The sequence below is a fragment of the Petaurus breviceps genome, unplaced genomic scaffold, assembly GCF_028583685.1.
Source record: "Petaurus breviceps papuanus isolate PSGF00001 unplaced genomic scaffold, PetGlider_PUasm1.0 174, whole genome shotgun sequence".
Taxonomy (NCBI): Eukaryota; Metazoa; Chordata; class Mammalia; order Diprotodontia; family Petauridae; genus Petaurus; species Petaurus breviceps.
In genome coordinates this window covers 44,653,401-44,676,369 of record NW_027185761.1, presented here as the reverse complement: position 1 = coordinate 44,676,369, position 22,969 = coordinate 44,653,401, and the positions used below count along the sequence as shown (strand labels likewise).

At 39.3% G+C, this 22,969-nt stretch overlaps 1 protein-coding gene and 1 long non-coding RNA gene across 2 annotated transcripts in view; both read right to left on the bottom strand.

The window, feature by feature from the left end:
* The window catches only part of TMF1 (TATA element modulatory factor 1), a 35,064-nt gene extending 12,147 nt beyond the window's left edge, over window positions 1-22,917 (bottom strand). The window contains exons 1-9 of the mRNA XM_069084148.1: window positions 22,604-22,917; window positions 19,264-20,489; window positions 18,158-18,261; window positions 17,230-17,356; window positions 15,491-15,596; window positions 13,714-13,856; window positions 12,934-13,100; window positions 12,256-12,412; window positions 10,273-10,365 (exon numbers count right to left, since the gene is read on the bottom strand). Of these exons, the coding sequence (XP_068940249.1) occupies window positions 10,273-10,365; window positions 12,256-12,412; window positions 12,934-13,100; window positions 13,714-13,856; window positions 15,491-15,596; window positions 17,230-17,356; window positions 18,158-18,261; window positions 19,264-20,489; window positions 22,604-22,745 (2,265 nt within the window). The 5' untranslated portion in view covers window positions 22,746-22,917. The remainder of the gene's footprint in view (window positions 1-10,272; window positions 10,366-12,255; window positions 12,413-12,933; window positions 13,101-13,713; window positions 13,857-15,490; window positions 15,597-17,229; window positions 17,357-18,157; window positions 18,262-19,263; window positions 20,490-22,603) is intronic.
* LOC138158138 (uncharacterized) lies at window positions 4,144-8,269 on the bottom strand. The gene is made up of 2 exons (XR_011167564.1): window positions 4,371-8,269; window positions 4,144-4,266 (listed from the first exon to the last, which is right to left on the bottom strand). It is a non-coding gene; the product is annotated as an uncharacterized lncRNA (long non-coding RNA).
* Window positions 22,918-22,969: the final 52 nt, after the last annotated feature.

Here is a 22,969-nt window from a genome sequence, read left to right as displayed (position 1 = left end):
GTATGTTCCAGGAGCGGAAGAGCAGACAAAAGGTATGGAGAGAGTCATGTCAAAAGCAGGAAGCACTCAGATCTGTGGAACTAAAAAGTTTATGCAGAGGAATGATACGCAACAAGGCTGGAAAGATGGGTTGGTGTCAGGCTGTAAGGGGCCAAACAGAGGATATCCTAGCAGTAATGGGAGCCACTAGAACTTAGTGAGGAGGGGACTGACAAGGTCCAATGTGTGCTTTGGGCACACTGGCAGTTGTTCAGAGAATGGACTAGAAAATAGAAAGTCTTAAGGCGGGCAGGCCAATTAAGAAGCTCTTTCAGAAATCCAGCTGAGAGATGAAGACGGCCTGAATTAGGCTGATGGCTATGGGAGGGAAGAGAAGGGAATGGATGGTATGAAGGCAGAATCAATAAGACTTGACAACTAATTCTATACATGGGGTGAGGGAAAATGAGGAGTAAAGGATAATGAACTCTGTTTGAGGATATGTTATATTTAAGGTGCCTATGGGACACCCAGTGGGAATGCCACACTCCTATTGACTGAAATAACCACCCATTTGATGTGTACTTGTTGAAATCCTATCCATCTTTCAAAATTCAGCTTAAATGCTACCTCCTACCTCCAGGTATCTTTTCCTTCACTGATTTCCCACCCTTGATCATGGACTTCTTGCCTCCCCTGGAATTCATAAGGAGGTTTTTTGAACCTCTCAGCTTAACAAACTAAGTAACTGTGATATATGAGCCACTTGTTCATTTACCAGCCGGGGGTCGGGGGGGGGGGGGGGGTGTCTCCCCATCCCAGCAAGTGGACTTCAAAGCTTCATGAAAGTGAGCACTGCCTTATTTATCCTTGGTATTTTCTATGTCACTGTTAACTCAAACACCACCTAGTAGTAAAAACTTCTAGACAAAACAGAGATATTTAATATTTGTTGAACTGCTAATGAATTATGGTCAGATCTCCTCACCTAGGTCTTTTTATAGAAACAGAAAGATAAACTAACCTGAGTTTCACCCTTTCTGTGCCTCTCTAATATATAATGTTCAAACAAACAACATACAAAAGGGCAGACAATAAGAGAAACTGAGTGAATAACGCAGTGTTGACAGCTAGAGATAAAACAGCTATTTGCGAGTTAAAATAGTTATACTAAAAATTCTGCAGTCACATAGCCATTTCTTCTAAAACACAATAATGTTTCGAGATTTGGGCTGTAAGAAATAATGAGCAGGTTTCATTTTAGAAAAACATGGAAAGATTTGCATGAAATAATTAAGAATGAAATGAACAGAACCAAGAGAACACAGGATACAGTAACAGCAATATTGTTCAAAGAATAAATGGGACTAAGCTATTCTGAGTATTATAAATATTCAAATCGACTACAACAGACCTATGAAGGCCCTATGAAGGAAGATGCTATCCACCTCCAGAGAAAGAACTGATAAATACAAGTATGCAAAGCATGGTTTTACATGTATCTATATATCTACATATATATGTCAAACAGGGTGGGAGTGAGACAATTTGAAACTTAAAATATAACAAAGAATACATTTAAAATGTTTTTTAAAAGACAGCTAGCATCCTTTGGTTCATATTAGTTAACAGAAGAAATGCTATTACAATCTCTTCTCCATTCCAAAAATATTGCGTGAAGTCTATTTAAGAGGGAGCTAAAGGGTACACTGTCATTCAGTCAATCTGGCCACCTGGGAGGCAGACAACTCAGCACCCACACACCTATTCCACCAAAAGAATAAAAGTAGCAGCAGAGCAAATAATGATCCAGAAATCCAATGAGAAACTTTACTAAGTGACTTCATCCACCCTACTACTGAACAAAAAGTCAAGTCCTTGGGAAAAGGAACAGAAAAAGCACACCCAAGAGAAGGTAGACGCCCAATACAAGCAAAAACACCTATCACCTCAGGCAGCATGAGAAAAGCGCTCCTCCCAGATAAAAGTGCTAGAAGGATTTTTGGAAGCAGCACTAGCAATAAAAACAAAAACAGAAAAAGAAAAATAGGCCTAAGGGCTCCAAGGTCTTAGTACTCTGCCCTGAGACATCAAAAAGGTCCCTAAAAATCCAGTCATCTAAAGTTCAAAAATCCATGGGAACCTAAAACCTACTGGTGCTTTTAGTACAGACACATCTTAAGAGGTGGAGGTGAAACCACTAAGACCCAGGTCAAGACCTACCATCAACAACCACCTAAATGAACATCAATAGGCAGAGCGTGATTCTAGCACAAATTCCCAATTCAAGAACCAAGGCTAGATATATGAATAAACAGAAGACACCATCTTATGAAGAATTATTGTAGATCTAGTAATATCCAAAACTCCAGCCTAAAAGGGAAAATAACTCCAAAACAACTGTAAGCAAAGATTAAAAGAATTAATGCACTTTACACAAGGACAAGAATATTTCTAAAGAATGAAGCAGAAGATAAAAAAAAAAAGTTTTTCAGGAAAAAATTGGAAGACGAAACAGATCAGAATAAAAGGTGGTAAATGTTACCCCAAAAGTAATGGACTCCCTGATAACTGGAACAGACTAAACAGAAATCAATGGCTCCACGAGACAGCAAGAAATACTAGAATGAAATCTAGAATTCCAGGAGACAGATGGATTATGATCTGCATCCCTAGAATTTCCACACCAATGAAATCACAGGTCCTTGATGAACTGACACATAGTACATGACATTAATTCATTTTTTTCATTAGTATTCTACTTTTTCTCTATTTCACTGCTTAGTTTTTCCCTTCATTAGTTATGTAGCATTTTGGAATTCCTAAAAATAAAATAAAATGTAAGGTATCTGATATCCAAAACAAATCAAAGCAAGTCAAGAGGAGATAATTTTAAAATCACTAAAATCCCTAAAAACCATGATTTTTAAAAATGCCTAAATAATATATTTCAGCAAATCATCAGTGAAAACTATCCAGATCTATTAAAGCCAGAGGACAAAATGAAAATAAAAAGAATAGAGTTAGTCCACAAGTAGTTAGCTGTTACTATGTGCTGGGTACTACCTAAACAGTAAAGATACTAAGGAAGGCAAAAACACAAACCCCAGTCCCATAAGCTAACAGGGAGACAACATGCACAGCTAAGTACATGAAAGATATAATATGGTATAAAACAGAAGGGACTACCTGCAGAAGGGACTAGGAAAGCCTCCTAGCAGATCTGAGTAGAAGGAATTCAGAGAAGTCAGGAAGTCTATGTGATAATCAAGATTTTACAAGAGTTGGTCATATTGGGTTAGTGAGAAAGGAGAGGAAAATAATGCTGAAGTAATTAGGGTAATTAGGTGGATGATGGTTCCCCTCCATAGTAATAAGAAATATGGGAAGGGGTGGGGAACTAGTGATCTCAAAGTCACATGTGGTGCTCTAGATCCCCAAGTGCAGCCCTTTGATTGAATCTAAACTTCACAGAACAAAGTCTTATTATATGGCCTCTAGGCTGCAGGGATACTTTAGGGGAAAAGATAATAAATGGGCTCTGTTTTTAGCACATTAAATTTGAGATGTGATGTCCAAGAGGCAGATGAAGATTTAGGAGAGAGGCTTAAGAGAGTCAGGCTTGTAATTATCTGCATAAAGATTCTACAGAAGTTAATGAGGTTACTAAATAAGAGGAAGAAGGAAGGAGAGAAATGAAGACAATGAAGAAATGAAGAGTGCAGGATAAAATAAAGCTTTAGGGCATAGTTAATGGGTGAGACCTAAAAATCCAACAAAGGAGACAGAAGAGTAGTCAGACAGGTCGGAGAACCAGGAGAAAGCAGAATCATAAAAACCTAAAAAAACAAAAAGTATTTAGGAGAAAGTGATCAGAAGTATCAAATGCTACAGAGAGGTACAAAAGGATAAGGCTAGTTGATCTGGCAATTAAAAGATCATTAATGACTCTGCAGAGAGTGGTTTTAGTTGAGTCAGAAGCCAGAATACAACATGTTTAGAAGAGCAGTAGAGGAAGTGGAGGCCCTTAGTATAAACAGCTTTCTTAAGGAATTTAGCCAAAAAGAGGAGGGACAAAATATGATAGTGGGGACAGTGAGTGCAAGTTTTAAAGATAAGAGAGATATGGTGTAATGTAATACCAAGCAAAGGCAACTTCCCAGGTTCAAAATACCAGCATAGGTGCTCTCTATTTTATTCAGTAACAAACCCAGAACAGAGAAGATCAAAACATGACATCATTCAAAATACAGCATTTACTAAGTGTGATTAAATAATCTCCAAGGACTACCCCACCCCAGGACTTTCCAATCATTCAATCAATTACAAAGTCCCTGTTCTAAATACTACTCCACCCCTAGGCTATACCTTAATTAAGTACACCACAAAACCCCTCTTCTCAAATGGAGATTAGTTTCCAAACATAAGTAAAATACATTCATTTGCTCAACCATATAACACAAAAAGGTCAAAAGTTCCCCACCCCTGGATCACAATTGAATCTACCCCAGAGTTACATCAAGTTTAAACACAGCACTTAATACCCAAATGGAGCTCTTTTCTTCATCTTGACACGAGGCAAGTTCTCAGCAATCTTAGTTCCTGGAGAGACAAGGCTTAGCAAGGCCATAAGATACATTGCCAGTCCCTTCATGAATTTATCCTCTGTCTGTAGAACAGTCCTAGAACCCCTGAACACATTAGCAAAGCCCTCTCCCAGGATTTCTGTAAACATACAACAAGAAAATCCTTCTTCAGGGCTTCTGAACCAACAGAAAGGCTCCCAGACCCCTGCAACAACAGCACTGTCCTTCACCAGTGGACAGTATTCATTCTGTCTGCCGGACAGTCTCCAGACCCCTGCAACAACAGTACTGTCCCTCACCAGTGGACAGTATTCACTCTCTGTCTGCAGGACAGTCTCAGGCCTTCTTAACCAAATGCCAGGTTCCAGGACTTCTTCAACAGGACAGTCTTTCACCAGTGGACAAATCTGGCAAAATAACATCAAAACAGACAGACAAAGTACCAGCAAAACAGCCATGTCTCCTCAGTCCTTGGCAGCTCAGGGGGCAGGTCTCAAAAGTCCAGGGCAATTCAAAGCGGCCACCAGCAATCTCTTAGTCTCTCTCTCTCCACGAGGTGCTGCTTCCAAAAAGAACTTCCGCCTCTCTCTTGTCTCTCCAAATCTACATCACCAGCTCCTCCCACTTCAGGACTTTCTTTTCACATCAACAAGCCCATCCCACAGGTGGGATTAACAAACTCTGGGTTTTAATACAATCAATTTGAAAACCAAGCCAATACAGGGGAATCTTTAATTGCCATTACTATCACATATGGATGACTTTGTAGGCAGCAGGAGAGGAGCCACTGGCTATGCACGTTGAAGAATGTGTGCATGAAAGTGGGGATAATCTGGTGAAGAAGATGCTGAGGGAATGGGATCAGGGTGCACATGGGGGGGGGGGGGGGGGGTTGCCTTAGCAAAGACGCCCATCTCTCTATGTTAGACCTGAAATGGGATGGTGGAAATAATGGGGAAGATACCTAAGTAATGTGGAGAACAGGGAGCTTTAACTAAATGTCCTGAAAAAAAAAGTTTCAAAGAACATTATAGCTGAAATTCAGAGTTTCCATATCATAGATAGAACAAGAAACCACAGATGGGATCATATAAGACCTGGTGGCAGCTTACACCATAAACTAGAGATCTTGGACTACACTATTCCAAAGGACACAAGATATAAGCTGATAATCAGTATTAATAACCCTACAAATATGAGCATATAATTCTACTAGGGGAGGGGGGGAGGGGGAGGAATGTACCTTCAATGGAATAAAGAACTTTCAAGCATTTTTGATCAAATGACCAGAACTGAATAAGAACTTTGAAATGCAAACATGAGAGTTAATAGAAAGCTAGAAAGATATATTTATATGAGCAACTTATAGGACCTAAAAGATAATGCAATGTTAACATTCAAATAATTGGAGAAGAAACAAGTGTTACTATTAAAACCTTAATGTCTTCAAAGGTTGTTCAGAGGGGGCGGAGTCAAGATGGCAGATAGAAGCAGGACCTCCCCGCAGCTCCAGCTTCCACCTTCCCCAATCCATGTAAAAGGGAACTCTGAACAAACTCTGGAGCTGCAGAACCCACAAAATGACACAGAGAAGCTAACCTCCCACTGAGGACAGCCCGGCAGGCCAGCGCAGTGCTCTGGGAGCCGAGCCCAGGCCCACGAGAGCTGGAGGTTTTAGCCCCAGGGCGGGCCTGACCAGCCACTGGCTGGAGGGACTACAGATCACTAGCAGCTGTGGCCATTTCCAGATTTATCAACACAAAGATGAGAAGGACAAAGTGAGAGATCAGTGCAGTCTGGACTTTGGGACCAGTAGTTAGGAAAGCTCGGCTGACTCTGGCACAGCCAGCGCCACATTGCAGCTTCAGCTCCTGGCCTGCAGAGTGTAGGGGGACCAAGCGACCAGTCTGAGGGGTACTCGCTCTTGCTTTAAACCTGCTTGGATCTGGATTGCAGTCAAGGGTGTAGGTCCTAGGGTGTATGTCTAGCTTGCCAGAGCGTGTGGAGACCTCAGAGAGGGCACCCATCTAATACCTCTGGCAGCTGAGAAAACCCCAGCGTTTGGGACGAAAGCTCCCCTGTCTGGTGGCAGAGTCCTACTGTGGCAAAAAGCCCAGGGGTCAAGTGACTGAGGGGCAACATGACCAGGCAAAGGAAACAAAGCAAACAGAAGAATCCAGCATTAGACTCCTATTTTGGGGACAAAAAGGAGCAAAGCATGGAACAGGAGGAAGACAGTGAAGTCAGAACTCTTGCACCAAAAGCTTCAAAGGAAAATACGAGTTGGTTGCAGGCCATAGAGGACCTTAAGAAGCAGATAAGAGAAGTGGAGGAAAAATTGGGAAGAAAAATGAGAACTATGCAAGAAAATTATGAAATGAGAGTCAACAGCCTGAGGAAAATCACACCTTAAAAAATAGACTAACTCAAATGGCAAAAGAGGCTCAAAAAGGCAATGAGGAGAAGAATGCCTTAAAAAGTCGAATTTGTCAGATGGAAAAAGAATCTCAAAAGCTCAATGAGGAGAATCATTCCTTCAGATTTAGAATGGAACAAAGGGAAGCTAGTGACTTTATGAGAAATCAAGATGACGTTAAACAGATCCAAACAATGAAAGAATAGAAGGCAATGTGAAATATCTCATAGAAAAACCACTGACCTGGAAAATAGATCCAGGAGAGATAATTTTAAAATTACTGGACTACCTGAAAGCCATGATCAAAGAAAGAACCTAGAAATCATCCTCCAAGAAATTCTCAAGGAAAATTGCCTTGATGTTCTAGAACCAGAAGGCAAAATAGAGGTTGAAAGAATCCACCAATCACCTCCTGAAAAAGATCCCAAAAAGAAAACTCCTAGGAATATTATAGCCAGGTTCCGGAATTCCCAGATCAAGGAAAGAATATTATGAGCAGCCAGGAAGAAACAATTTGAATTGTGGAAACACAATCAGGATAACACAGGATCTGGTAGCTTCTACACTGAGGGATCGAAGGGCCTGGAATATGATATTCCGGAGGGCAGAGGAGCTGGGATTAAAACCAAGAATCACCTGCCCAGCAAAACTGAGTATCATGTTTCAGGGGAAAATATGGTTATTCAGTGGAATAGAGGATTTTCAAGCATTCTTAATGAAAAAGCCAGAGTTGAATAGAAAATTCGACATTCAGATACAAGAAGCAAGAGAAGCTTAAGAAGGTAAACAAGGAAAAGAAATCATAAGGAACTTATCAAAGTGGAACTATTAACATTCCTACATGGAAAAACAATAATTGTAACTGATGAAACTTTTCTCAGTATGAAAATAGTTGAAGGGAACAGAAATATATATATGTCTATATCGGAGGGTATACAGGCATATGAACACATATGTGAATGTGTGTATATGTGCTTACAGGTATACATAGATAGAGGACACAGGACCAATTTAATAGGAAGGGATGACACTTAAAAGGTGAAATTAAGAGGTGAGAGAGGAATATAATGAGAGGAGATGGAGAGAGACAGAATGGGGCAAACTATCTCATACAGAAGAGGCAAGAGAAAATGGTTACAATGGAGGGGAAGAATAGGAAGGCAAAAGTGAATGGGTCAACCTTATTCTCATTGAATTTGGCTTAGGGAGGGAATGACATACACACTAAACAGGGTATCTCACCCTAGAGGAGAGTAGGGGGGAAGATGAGAGGGGGATGATAAAAGGGAGGGGAGGGGAGGGGAAGTTGGAAGCACCCACTTTTGAAAAGGGACAGGATCAAAGTAGAAAATAGAACAAGTGGGTGGTGGGAGAGGAGGGAGGGAAATACAGTCAGTCTTTCACAATATATCCACTATGTTCATGTTTTGCATTAGCAAAATGTACAACCTATACTGAACTGCTTTTCTTCCCAGTAAGGGTGGGTGACAAGGGAGGAAGGGAATGAATCTGGAATTCAAAGTTTTAAAATCAAATGTTTAAAATTATATATATATATATGCTATTATTAATACTATTTTACATGTAATTGGGAAATAAGATATACAGGCACTGGGGCATAGAGATCCGCCATGCCCTACTGGAAAAGTCTAACGGGATATGGGAGAAGATATGGGAGAGAGCAGATTGGAGGAGGGGATATCCTGTGGGACTGCTATTTTGGGGCAGTGGGTAGGGGAAAAACGGGGAGAAAATTTGTAACTCAAAATCTGGCAGAAATGAATGATGTAAATCAGAAGTTAATAAAGCATTTGAAAAATGGAAAAAAAAAAAAGGTTATTCAGGAAGCTAAATAAGAGAAACAAAGTAAAAAAAAGAAAAAAAAGATGGCCTAGGTTGCTTTGGTTCTGTTCTGAGGGTTTTAAAAGAGAAAAGAAAAATATATTAGTATAGTAAGGAGGAAGAACAGGGTAATCTCATTTGCACTATATAAGAAGAAGAATATAGAAACTTGGAGGATATGGTGAATGAAGTAGGCATCAGACGAACCTCAGTCTTATCTAAAGTGGACAAAGGAAGGTTAAAGAACACAGGGACGCTGAATTTGGTGTAGAAATACATCAAACTCAATGGACAAGTGGATACAGAGAGAAGGAATATTTCTGGGAATGAACAGGAGGAAATGAAAATTTCCTGAACTGGATTAAAGACTGAATTAAAAGGGGGGAGTCAAAGAACTAAAGACTGGGAGTGCTCTTTAATCAGGGAATGGCTGAACTGACAAATAAATAATGGAATATTATTGCACTGTAAGAAATAACAAAAGAGAGGATTTCAAAGAATCCTGGGATATATGACCTGGTAAAAATGAAGTGAGCAGTAGCAGCAGAAACAGGGCGGCTAGGTGGCACAGTGAATAGAGCACCAGCCCTGGACGGAGGAGGACCCAAGTTCAAATCCGACCTCAGACACTGAAAAAAAAAAAAGAAAAGAAAAACCTAGCTGTGTGACCTTGGGCAAGTCACTTAACCCCAACTGCCCTCCAAAAAGCAAAAAAAAAAAAAAGAAGCAGCAGAATAATTTAGATGACAACTCTATAAAGAAAAATGATTCTGAATGACTTCAGAACTCCAAAGCAAAGAACAACCATATTTAAAGAGGCATTATGACGAAATGTTATCCTGACAGAGTGGTAACAGATTCAAGGTACAGAATGAGACATATTTTTTGATGAGGCTACTGTGTAGATTTTTTTTTTTGCCTGACTATGATTATGTGTTATGACTTTTTTCTTCTATTTTTAATTGGGGAAGAATAGCTATAGTGATGAAAAAAGAAAGCCAATGAAATTTTTTTTTTTAATTGAGAGAACAAAATGAAGTCCAAAAGAAAACATGGATAAACAGGGCAGTTCTGAAAGTAATACGTTTACTTATTATATACTTTTTTAAAAAAGCAAGTGGCATGGAAGAGAGACTCATGGGTTTACATACAGTCTTGTCTTCGTGTTCTACTTCGTAAAAATGCTCTTTTTAAAAATTTGGTATTTAAGCACAGAAAAACGAAATTTTAAGAAAAGTTTCAAGAAAAAAACAGAGCAGTACCATGTCCTAGATATGGAATCAAAGGAGCTAGGTGAGCCTGCCAGCTGCAACCACTTGAGATGTTTCAATCCGGTAGTCCACCTTTCTAAGAGAATAATGTCTGCATGAGCCACACCTAATGGCTTCCCTGGAAAACTATTAGACAAATGTGAATGATTATTTATGGAAAACACCTTTTCCACAGTACCTGCTGCAGTTCACTGATTTCATGCCGTAAATAATCTTCCTTTCTTGCAGCAGCTTGCTCTGCCCGCTGCAGCGCCAATCTAAGGTCTGCCACCTACATCAAAGGAGAAAGACTAGAATCACTCATCAATAATCAAAACAGTTTAGCATCTGAATTACTTAAGACGGCTGTTAGGCGTAGATTTGTACTGTGTTGCTTCATCTTTCACATTTTGGGCCCTATATTTTTAGAATGTTCTCTTGTTCATTAACTTCATTCACTCGACAAACATTTATTAACTGCTATTTTAAGTAAGGGCACTGGTGTAAAGTACTATGTAAGATATCATAGAAGTTCTGGTCCATGCACCCTCAGGAAGTTTACAATCCAGTGAGGGAAATAAGGCAAGAAAATGCCCAAATCTAACCCAAAGCTGCACCAAGTAAGCACCAAACAAAGGTACCAACTAAGTAGAAGAAGAATTACACAGAGGAGGGTGACATCACTGAAGGCAACTAAGGCAGGCATTTAGTCTGGGCCTTGAAGGACAGGTAGGGTTCCAGTACACAAAGATAAAGGGGTCTCTATGGGGGTAGAGCAGAAGTAGCAGCACAAGCGACAGACAGACTTTGGAAGGTCATGAATGCCAGGCTACAGGAGGCAAGCAATGCAGACAGCCCTAGTTTTTTCAATAAAATGCCTGTACCAAACTCACATATTTATAGATCCCAGACTTGAATCACCCAATTTATAACTGGAAAGGAATTTGGAGATCATCTTGTCTTAAGTTTCTCATTTTAAAGATAACAAATATGAAGGCCAGTGAAATGATTTTCCTCAAGCCACACTATCAGCAAACAGAGCTAGTATTCAAACTCAATGTTTCTTCCTCTACACCACAGAGTTACCCCCTTAATTTTCTGTTATGGCAACATACCACATGATAGGATTCCAATATGAATTCTTAAGGTAATATATTTTAAAAATAATTTTTGAAAAGTTTAATTTTTTAAAAGCTAACAAAAATGTTAACTATTTTAAGGTTTCTCCCTTTTCTTATTTTTATTACTTCAATACCATTTTCTTGGACTCTTCATTTTCTATATTTAAACATATTATTTTATTTCTTTGAGTCATGATAGGAATGAGTATATTGTAGGCACATGCTACAGCCAGTGCAAAGATACCAAGGTAACAGATGGAATGTCATCTATGAAGAATCAAGAAGCAGCCAACCTGGCTAGATCACAGAGTGCAAGAGGGAGAGATAGAGCCAATCAGGCTGGAAACAGACTGAGGTCAGACTATGAAGGGCTTTAAATTTTATGCTAAAGTCAACAAGAAGTCAATGGAGTTGACCAAATAGGAATGTCAGAGAGTCACATCTATGCTTAAGGAAAATTACTTGGGGGTTAGCTAGGTGGCACAGTGAATCGAGCACTGGCTCTCAAGTCAGGAGGACCAGAATTCAAATCTGGCCTCAGAGACTTGACACTTAACTAGCTGTGTGACTTTGGGCAATCACTTAACTCCAACTGCCTTGCCCTCCTCAAGAAAAAAAAAAATAAAAATTACTTGGGCAACAGTCTGCAGAATATGCTAGTGTCAGAGAGGCTTTAGGCTGCTGAGATAATCTAAGAGTGAATGAGTGTCTGAACTAAGACGATAGTTGTGCAATCGGAGAAAGGGGATGACAGATATTTTAAGTTCTCAGGATGAGCCTCTCTCTAAATATTTATTGAGCCTACAAAACAAAAACTAATTTTGTTTTGCAATTAGCAAACATCAATTAATCAAGTTTATATTCATTGAGCATGTTTAAAAAGAAACATTTATAGGTCCCAATGAATTGTGAAAGAAGTACAATAATTTCACTATCTGGGGGTTAAAATATTTGGGTCAAGCTAGTCAACAAGGTTCTTAATATTAAGAAACATCAAAAAAAAAAAGAAACATCAAGTTAATTACAAGATAGGATTGTTTTGTTCATCATTTACAACTCACTTGAATTGCTAATGCTTCTTGTTGTTGACGGGCCTCTTCCTGGGCCTTCTCAAGAGCTGAACACAACTCTTCTTTAACTTTCATTTCACGACTTAAAGACGCCTCCTGTGCCTCTGTATCCTTCATGGCATTAGCTTTGTGAAGATCTGCAAGTTCTCTAAAGTAATAGTTTTTGTGATTAGAAAACATATCCTGTCATGGTACAAACCCAAAAGATGTCAAATGTCCAAGTGGATACAAAAGCCCCGAAATGGGCTCATCTCATCCACATCAAACAGTATCAAGTGCCCAGGCAGGCAACAGCTTTATAAAAGAAGCTACTGAGATCAAATGCTGAGAGCCATGGCTTTATCAAATGTTCTGCTGTGATGGCGTTAAATAAGGTAACTGGTCAACTAGCACTTATTAATGCCTCTTGTGCTAGACCCTGGGCTTAGTGCTGGGAATACGAAGCAAGGCAAAAGTTAAATCTCCGCTCTCAGGGAGCTCACACTAATGGAAGAGGCAATGCAGCAACAACTAAGAACACACATGGTGTAGACAGGATAAACTGGAGATTAATAGAGGGATGGCACATCCTTTCTTAGGGAATGGTGAAAGGCTTCCTGTAGAAGATGGGATGTTAGCCAGAAAGGCCCAGAGGTAGAGAGCAGTGAGTGGCTGTGTGTGTTTCCTTACTTATATGCACTGTCCAAGGCTGCCTGAGCACTTCGGTTTTTTTCCCCAAGTTCATCCATGTCCATTTGAAGTCTGCCAAGATCCTTTTCTTGTCGTTCCACTACAGAGTTAAGTTTTTTAATATTCTCTCTATGCTGTTTCTCAATCTCCTCTTTGCCATCAAGAACCTACATTAAAAGAACAGAAAAATATCTTTCAGTAAATAATCATTCTCAGGTAAATTCAAGTCACACTGAAGAACACAAACCCACACATCATATTTCCCAACTAAAGCCTTGATGAATCTGTCTTCCATTACTGCTTTTCTGAGGTCCATTATGACAAAAGACACAATGACTTGGTGTATTGCCAAGGCATTATTCACAGCACCGAAAGTGACTATGAATATGCCAGTATAGGTCTGAATGGCAAAATATAACAGACTCTCCATATAAAAGACAGAAGCAAAACATTTATTCAGACACGAGAAAGCCAAACCCCAACACCAGAAAACCAAATTCATCACAGTAACAAAGAAGCTAACATACATTATCACTGTAGAATGCAATACCATCCCAAAGCCTTCCCCTTGCTCATGTCTTCCCACAAGCAAACACTCACAATCCTAACTGTCTCCTTGCCTGTGTCCTCTCTCTTCCTCTGCCCTACCTGCTCTGACTCATTTCTTGCTCCACCCATTCAGCAAACTCCTCCCACCACAGGCTCCATTCAGCCTATTAAGGGGCAGGGAAGATCTTCAAATTCCCATGACCATTACACTTGACTGACAAACATCCTTGCCTGTTTCAAATGTTGCAATTCCTCTTCTAACTCCTTGATTTTTTTGCTCTGTTTTGCACTACTGTTTTCATTTTCTCTTTCTTTAGCTCTTAACTTCTTAATGATGTTAGAATTGTGCAGTTGTTGTTTTGAAAGTTTTTCTCCTAAAAGAGAAGGAAAAAATTGTAAGCTTAAAGCAATGAAGAATCTCCAAAACTCATTCAGCACAGTCTGTGGATTGTTACTATCTTTATGATCTTGGGAAGTAAGCAAACTTCTCTGGGTCTGAGTTCTTCAATAAAATGAGGAGGTCAGACAGAATAACCAAAAAGGTTCCTCACAATTGTATTATATTCTATGACTAGTATAGTTTAGGTGGATCAGAGGCAGCATAAATATTTTAAGACAGGAATAAGCTTAAGTACTAATAACCCATTTATATAATGTTTTTGAAAGTTTACAAAGTCTTTTCCCAGCAACCCTGTGAGGCAATCAGTGCAGTGCAAATATCATTATTATTTTACAAATGATGTAAAATGGGAAAACTAGGGCCAAGAGGTTAAAAGTTTTACCTATTGTCATAAATCTCAAGTCAGGATTTGAATCTAGATCTCCTGACTCCAAATCCTGTCTTTCAAACAACATGGTACAGTATAAAGAATAATGGACTTCAAATCAGAGGGCCTAAGTGTGAATTCAGGCTCTGATAATTAAAGCCTGTGAGACCATGGGCAAGTGACTTGACATCTCTGGGCCCATTTTCTAACCTGTAAAATCAGGGAATTGGACTAGATGACTTCTCAGCTCCCTTACAGCTCTAAATCTATGACCTTAGGATTGTAAAGTCTTCCTCTAAAGCACTGAGTTAAGAGATAAATGGTATGTCTACATAACTAACTGAAAATTTTCTTTTAAGTAAGACTTTCTAAACCTCTTCTTGTCTTTCCTGGAAGGAGCTAGGACTCCATCAGGGTACACCAAATGGTAACCCATCATTCCTTTATCAAGCAGTCGCTACAGCCAAAAAAATGGACACATTCTAGTTTCAGAATTTCTATTTAGAACAAATTATCCTGCCACAAGTCTTTAATTTCATCCCAATGCTACCTATAGATTTCCACATAATTATACATGAATGTAAACTCCAAAAAGAAATATTTATGAATAAGAAATTAAATTTGCTGTCAAAATATGAAAGTGAGAATGATTTAAATAAAAATACCTTGTGCGTGTGCATGTGTGTGTAATGCTTTAGCTTTAAGATTTACAAAGCACTTTACAAATATGATTTCATTTTATCCTCACAACTCTGGGAGGCAGGTGCTATTATTCCCATTTTATAGAAGAGGAATTCAAGCCAAAGAGAAGTGACTTGCCCAATTAGGTCTCCCTGACTCAAAGTCCAGCATTCTCTCCACTGTGACACATAGCTGACTAGATAACAGATGAACCATAGAAATTTTATTCCAAAAGTCTTTGCTCAAAAGTCAGGGCTTAAACCTGCTTTAAAGCTTTCCCACATAAACCTTTGTCTTCAAAAGCCAGTTTACTCTTTGGAGAGTTATGTTGCCCGTCCTCTAGGAAAAAAAGCAAAGAAGACTGAACACTGCTCTGTGCATTTCTGAATACCAGCCTTTCTCAGGAGTCTGTAAGTTACCACATCTAATTTCCTTGCCCCTATCTCCCCAGTTTCCATAATCTCTAATGGGAAGTAGTGGCTAGCCATGTAGAAAGTACAATTTTTCCTTTTCACCACTGAAGACTGATGAAGTCAAATGAACATGTTGAACATACTCACCTTCTTCCATTAATCCTTTTATTTGCTCATCTTTCTCTTTCAAAAGTTCTGCTGTTTCGTTACAATTTAACCTAGTTGCAAGCTCTTCTTTTACAGTTTTTACTTCCTAAAAACAAAATATTATCTATGTGTATTTTTTAAATTACCATTTTTCTTCAAAATACATTTTTTCCCCAAATGCAATATCAGGGCAATTAAATTCATTCACATTTCCCTAAGATGCTCTAAATTTGTTCAAACAGCCTACACTCCCAAATGGAATATAAGAAAAAAGCTCTGAAAGCCATATAAAACAGACATTAAAAGTCTTTCAGAACATACTGACTTCCCCCCATTTCTGCCTCTCAGAATCCCTGATTTGCTTCCAGGAGGCGCAGGGACCATCACCCTCTCCCTCCCCCCATACACCTAGTTAGTGTGCTCTCCCTCAGTTTACTCTGTATTATTCTTATGTGTACACACACTCTTTCTATCTGTGGAATTAAAGATCCTTGAGGTCCAGACTTGTTTTGTTTTTCTTTGTTTTCAGCCCCTATCACAATGTCTTGAAGATGGCAGGCATGTAATTAACTTGTCTCCCAAATAGATAGTCATTTCACCCAAACAGTGAAGAACTGTTAGAAAATGAACTGTTTCTCTTTTAAGTAAATGTATATTTTTGAAGATGAATCTCTTAGTTTGTACTGCCTTTATTTTCTTCACAAGACTATTTTCTGCACTTGTACAAAGAGGGCAGCATAGTCTTCAAGAGAGTGGCCAGAGAGCAGGCCTCTGAACCAGAAAGATCTAAGTTCTGGGCCTGCCTCTAAGCATCCTGGCTATGCAACCCTGAGAAAGACATTTCATCTCTCAGTCTCCAGGCAATTCTTGAAGAATAAAAGTTGCAGAGGCATTGACCTGAATTCATGGAGTGTGGCCTCATCCTGGAGTTCCCCCTATATCAGTAAAATCTGAAGTCCAGTCCCCCTACCCTCTCTTTATAAAGATGAAAAAAAAAATCCAAATGCATGTTATCCCATATCACATTACCAGTTTCTGAATCTCCTTGATAAAACATACACACCAAATATAGATTCAAGGCAATACTGAGATAGTTTGTCACTGAATTAAAGTCAGCTCAGTCATCCCAGTCTCAACTCTGACACTAATTATAGCAGGGTGACCTGGATGAAGTCATTTAACTTCTCTTGATCTTACCTATAAAATTAAGAAATTGGACCATGCCACCTTTAAGCTCCCTGCTACCTCTAAAATTCTAAGACTGATTTTATTTTTAAAGACAAATACATAAAACAAATTTTCAATCAGAAATGTATTTTTTTTTTACAATTACTTTGGTTTGGGCAAATACATAAATTCTTTTAAAGGCAGGTGCTAAGTAAACCCAAATTGGTTATAAAACCTGACATTTATATAGAGCTCTTCTTCAAACAAGCCAAAAACGGTTATCATGATGCTTATGTATATCATACTCGAGTAGTAATTCCCTGCTGCATATAAACAGGCTGAAAGATCTCTGATTTACTTACCACGCCATGTTCTGGACAGTAATAGTTCTATTTATTGTGCCTTTGTTGTAATTTTTCATGCCCACATATGACCTAAGATTTGAGCTTAGTGCACTGAACACTAACCCTTTGATCTCCCATCTCTATAGACTCCAAGGCTATTCCTATTTTCCCCAAAAGTTTTGTCTCTAAAAAGTTTACTGTAACAATTGTAAGAAGACGCTGACTTACCTTTTTAGCAGCATCTCTCTCTTTGCAGGCTAACTGAACCTTCTTTTCTGCGTCTGCAATTCTTTGAGTAAACTCATCTTTCAAGGATGAAATGCTATTGCTTTCTTCTTTGACTCTAAACATTTCACTACATACAAAATATTACTTAAGAATGAGAATAATCATACATCTGGAAAGGTGACATAAACTTCAACATTCAAAGTGAAATGTCACATTGTTTCTATGATATGGCTTAGTAAAAACAAAAAGTAAATTTAAGGAATTTAAAGGCATAAGAAGTTTAAGGAAAAAAATATACATTATATAAATTTAATATAATTTAGATAGAAAACTTACCAAGGACTGAATATCTGCCATTTAGTTTATAACATGTGAAAAGTATTAAAAACTAATTTCTGAGGTGACAGATTTCAGCTTTCTCCAATAAAAAAAAATTCAAACTTTTTTTTCTAAACTGCTATACCTTAGCCTGTTTGTTTTCATAAACATATTAAAATGTATTATTATTACCTGATATCATCAATAACACAAGTAGGAATATAAAAATTGAAAGAATAGGAAAGGAAGTATTCTTTCAAGATACCTTTCCTCTCTAAAATAATCTTATAAATCATTTCAAGGGAGAAAAAATATTATTTTGATAAGAAAATTAAAATGTATTAAGTGTTAATGTTATCTGACACTCAGTTCAGGAAAATTTAGATATGTTAACTAATTCAGAACAAGAAACAAATGGTTATAGATGTATCAGTTATTCTGGAATCATTTATACCATCAAATCACTGTCTGATCGAAGCAAATGCCAAAATAAAGACAAAAAAGGCAATGTACAAAGTATTTCATGCAATTACAGAAACTCTTGATTGTTCTAACATGTAGACATTGAAAATAAGTTAAATGATAATATTTCATTTGTGTTATTACTTACTCTTTTAAATTATCATAAGCTTCTTCTAGAATTGCTTTCTCCTTACTAATGGCTAGTAACTGGGTTTCCCTTTTTTCCAATTTTTCATTTAGGAGGTCAATTGTCTAAATAAATTAAACATGCAAGAGTCAAAAATATTAACAAAGAAAAGATTATTTTTACATATGGTCTACCAGCAAAAAGTATTCTAACCACTATATAATAACCACATATAATATATAACCAATACATAATTCCCTGTCAAAAGGATAATCTATATTAAAAAATAAAAATATGAAATGAAATCATCTCTAGAATATTTCAGCATGAATCAGTCACTATAAGTTATTTAAAGTAACATCTGGAATATATTAATTCTTAGCTTCTACTGAGGCAAGTACAACAAGCTTTTTTTTCTGCTTAGGGGTACAAATCCAAACCTGTCTTACCTGAATCATGTTTGAGATAGGTTTAGTGACCATGTACAAGTCACTTAACCTCTTTGCCTCAGTTTCCTCACTTGTAAAATGGAGATAATACTACTTGCACTACCTATGTCAAAGAGTTTTTTAGAAGAAAGTACTTTATGATCTTAAAGTGCTATTCACCAGTTTCTTATCAGGTATATCTTATTAAAAAGCAAAGTCATTTTCATTGACTCCTCTTGCAAAAAATTTCCATGGATTTATCAACTCTCACTTTCAATATGTCAATGACACTGTTAATACAGTAACATAGTCAACAATTTCTAGATGAGAAAGAAAAAAAATCTAAAGAACTCATACTGATGGGTCTCATGATCCTCCCTCTGCATAGAAAGAGGGCTAGAGGTTTAATTTAGGAAGGAAATAATCCAATGTGATGCTAGTATGCATCGACAATGCCAACACAATAAGCCTTTGGATGAAGAGGCAATCTGGCATAAATGGAATAGTCAGGTAACTTAATTATATTGAAATAGTAATCTACTCCAACCATAAACTTAGTATCTTTCAAAGCTCTTAATAGTAAACTGAAAAAAAAATTTATTTCAGAAACCCCCAAGAATTACATAATACCAAAAATGTATAAAAGATACTTTAGTCATCATAAGACATTATATAAAATAACTTTCATATTTTAGTTACCTTGCAAAAATCCTCCTTCTCAGAAAGTACTTCTGGCTGATTTTCAACATCCTGGCACCGCCCAGTCACCTTTTCTGGGACCATATGTCCTTCAATGGCTTGTAGAGAAGAAACCAAGATGTCAGGCTGTTCACAGTTCACAGGAGTCGCACTTCGCCCACTTTCTTCCATTTCAGTTTCTTCAGTTGGTATAACTAATGTTTCATTTTCTTCAGATTTTCCTTTAACAGACTCTGTTATCTTAGTCTTTGGAGTTGAAGAATCGGCTGTTATAGGCACTAAAGTATATCCCTTGCCTGACAATTCATCATCTGAATTTATTTCACTCACACTCCGGCTGTCTAAAGACTGAACACTAAACGAGTCTATTCTCTCAAAAGCATCAGAGGAGCAGCAACTCTCTGTGAGTTTTTGGAAATCATCTAGACGATTATATTCAGTGCAAGCCGAGGCGGATAAAAGCTGAAAGGACGTCTGCATCAAGTGAAGGGCTGGCTTTGAGTCTGCAGCCTCTTGTCTTGAACTTGCTGAACTCTCACTGATGACACTCTCATGGTCCAGAACTTCAATATCGCTGGTTGTAGAAGTACCTGAAGAGAAAGTACTGGCAGGAGGGGAGGGAGTATTGCTCTGTCTGTCTTCATGCTTCTGTTCCTTAGCATCCAATACCAGATCCTTTGCTTCTACCACAGGAGACTGGCTGCTGGGTGCTCTTTCCACAGGAGTTTTCACATCAGTGGTACTTTCTGCTGACCTCATACTTAGAGCTGACACCTTAATCTCAACAGCATCGTGTCTGATTTCTTCACACTTGACCTCCTCGTTAAGTGCTGGAGTATCCACTTCCAAATTCTCCAAGGAAACATGACAGCTTTTTGAGTCCTCTGGTACAGTCAGAAGAGAAGACTCTGTTACTTCTGCCTCTGTTAGGTTGGGTGTTTCTGACTGTCCCGGCTGCAGTGACTTCTGTAAGCTGTTTGTGACTTTTTCTTCAGGTCGTTGTGATTTGGTGGGAGGCGTAGACACCACTGGACTCCGCTGTATTGGCTGGACATCCGTTGGAGAGAGAAAGGCACTGAAAAAACTTTCAGATTCATCGACAACAGTCCTCTGAACTGGTTTTGTAATTGCTTTAGGGGATGGTACTGGCTGACTCTGAGGTTCTGTATTTGAATTTAACCCCCAGGTGGAGGTATCCCATCCTCCACTTACAGGGGAACTTTTTCCTTTTATGAAAATGGAATCAGAAACATAAAAAAAGCAATATTAGATTTAAATATTTTAAAGGAGGAACAATAACACCTTAAACCAATTTAGCTCTATCTCCAAAATATCAAAAAATTTTAACTATATTTCACAATTTCAAACTGGAAGAAAGAAATACAGGACTCAAAAAATGTGTGCAGGATTTTGGTGACTACTGTACTTCCCTAGAACAAAATGAAGATAGGAATAATAATTTCCTGTAGAAATATCTATAGACTGTGTAACTTTCTGACCTAGAAAAAAATTAGAATTTTTTGCTCCTGTCAGTTGCCTCTTGTGTATGGAAATCCTTCAATGGTTATGGAAAAACCAGTATGAATTAATAAAACTCCTGAATCACAGAATATTTTTAAGGAAATGCAAGATTATTATTTTAGGGCTTTAAGCTACATAATAAAGCATTATTTAGTAAAAGATCCTAGCAGAAGTACACTAAAAAGAAAAAAACATGAAATGGTTGTATCGTTGTTTCTAAAGTGTTTGACAGTGTTTGAAAATAGTTTATCTTAAATATCTGTAACGTGGTAATTTTTTCTATTAATTTGATATGTCACTTTATGCTATAGGTCATACAAAAGTAAACATCAGACTGATCTGTCCAAAATGTTAACCAATCTGCCTCTAGAAATTGGGTTCCCTTCACTGGGCAACTTTAAGTAAAGTCTACTGTCACAAACGTTGGAGTTTCTGTTCAACTACAGATTGATCTACAGATTGATACAGCCTTTCGCTAACTCCTGAGAGTACAAATTATCACAATTTCTATAATAACAGAATCCATGGTAAATTGAGTTTTGGTGTACTTCAAACTAACAAGGGGAAATGGGTAAGTGTAACCTGGTGGCCATAAGGGTTAATCAGACAATGCTGAATACAATCTTGACCATGGGTATGTGAGATTTCATGCCACTTTTGAGAAAATGAAAAAGTCAAGTTTGAACACAACTAAGTACGACTAAAAAGGGTAAAAAAAAAATTAAGACCTTAAAATTAAATATAACATTAAAGGTTTAAAAGTGATGAGAGTACATGGAGAAATTAAAATGGTAATAAATGCCGTTCATAACTGTTCTGGGTCACACGAAATTCAAAGTATAGCTGGACATGATCAAAGACGGCCATTAAGGTTAGGTATTTCTACCCAAGAGGAAAGCAGAAAAACTCGAATCACATCTAACGAATCCTATGAACAATCAAAATGCATCCAAAACAGAACATGGAACATTTTGCTTCTTAAACACCATCTAGATAAATCTTTAGATTATCTACTTTCCATCTAAACTTTCCCACTTCCATGTGAGTGCTTATGTATTATTAAATTCACAATTTAAAATCAAACCTAAATCCATTTTGGATCCTTTTTTTTTAATAAACTTATCCAACAGGTTCCCACTTCAATCTAAAAATGCTGGGAAAGGAATCAAGTAAATGACAACGGCCTTAAATGACAGATTTAGGACAGCTGAAAAGAGGAGTGCTTGAGACTTTAGTAAGGACGAAAAAGAAACTGGGAGAGACCCCAGCCCCGCTACCTGGGCTTTCGGCAGGGCTGGATTCCCGGTCCTGTCCCAAGCTTGCCCCCCGGAAAGTGGGAGCCAGTCCAATGAGCTGGCAGGCCCAGGGCAGAAAGGGGGGACCCCATTTCCTTCCTCCTGAAGAGCCCGGGCTCTTTGAAGCAAACCCCGGCCAGCACCACCCCGCCCCCGAGAAGATAAACAAAGGCGGGAGGACTGTCCCGGGGCCCCGGGCCCTAATCCGCCTGGCGGACTTGGGGCGCAGGAGGCCGCCCCCATTTTGGAAGCGGACAGTAGGGGGGCGGGTTTTGCTCGAGGGGCGTGGCGGAGCTCATGGGGAGACCTGCGGACCCCGGGGGTACGGGGACGTCCCAGGGCAGGCAGCGCTGGGGGGGAACCCCGGAGGGCCGGCGGCCCAGCGCCAACGTAACGAGGGCTTCGGTCCCTCGGCCTCTTCCCGGGAGGCTGGCGGCAGGGGTGGGGGGCGCGGCGCCGGGCCTAGCGTACAGTAGGCGCCCGCGGGGTCCGGCGGAGAGACAGGGGCTTCCACCCGCTCTTACCTGGCTCCCCGAAGGGCCGCGCCTCTGCCCACGCGCCGGGCTCCTCCTCCTGGATGTCCAGGACCCGGTCGATGGACTTCTGGGCCTGGGACAGGGCCTGCTTGGCGAAGCTCGACAGCTGAGAGGCATTGAACCAGCTCATCTCCGCGCCCTGCGGGCCTCCCCGCCGCTCCCCGCGAGGCTCGGCGGCCGCGGTCAGCGGGCGGCCATGGCCCCGGGACGCAAGCCCTAACCGCCGCCCTGAGCCCCCGAGGCGAGCCGGAGCCGGAACCCGAGGCAAAGCCCAAGCCCCAGCCCGAGCCGGAGCTGCCGCCGCCGCCGCCGCCGCCACTGCGCAGGCGCGGGAGCCTTCCACGTACACAACAA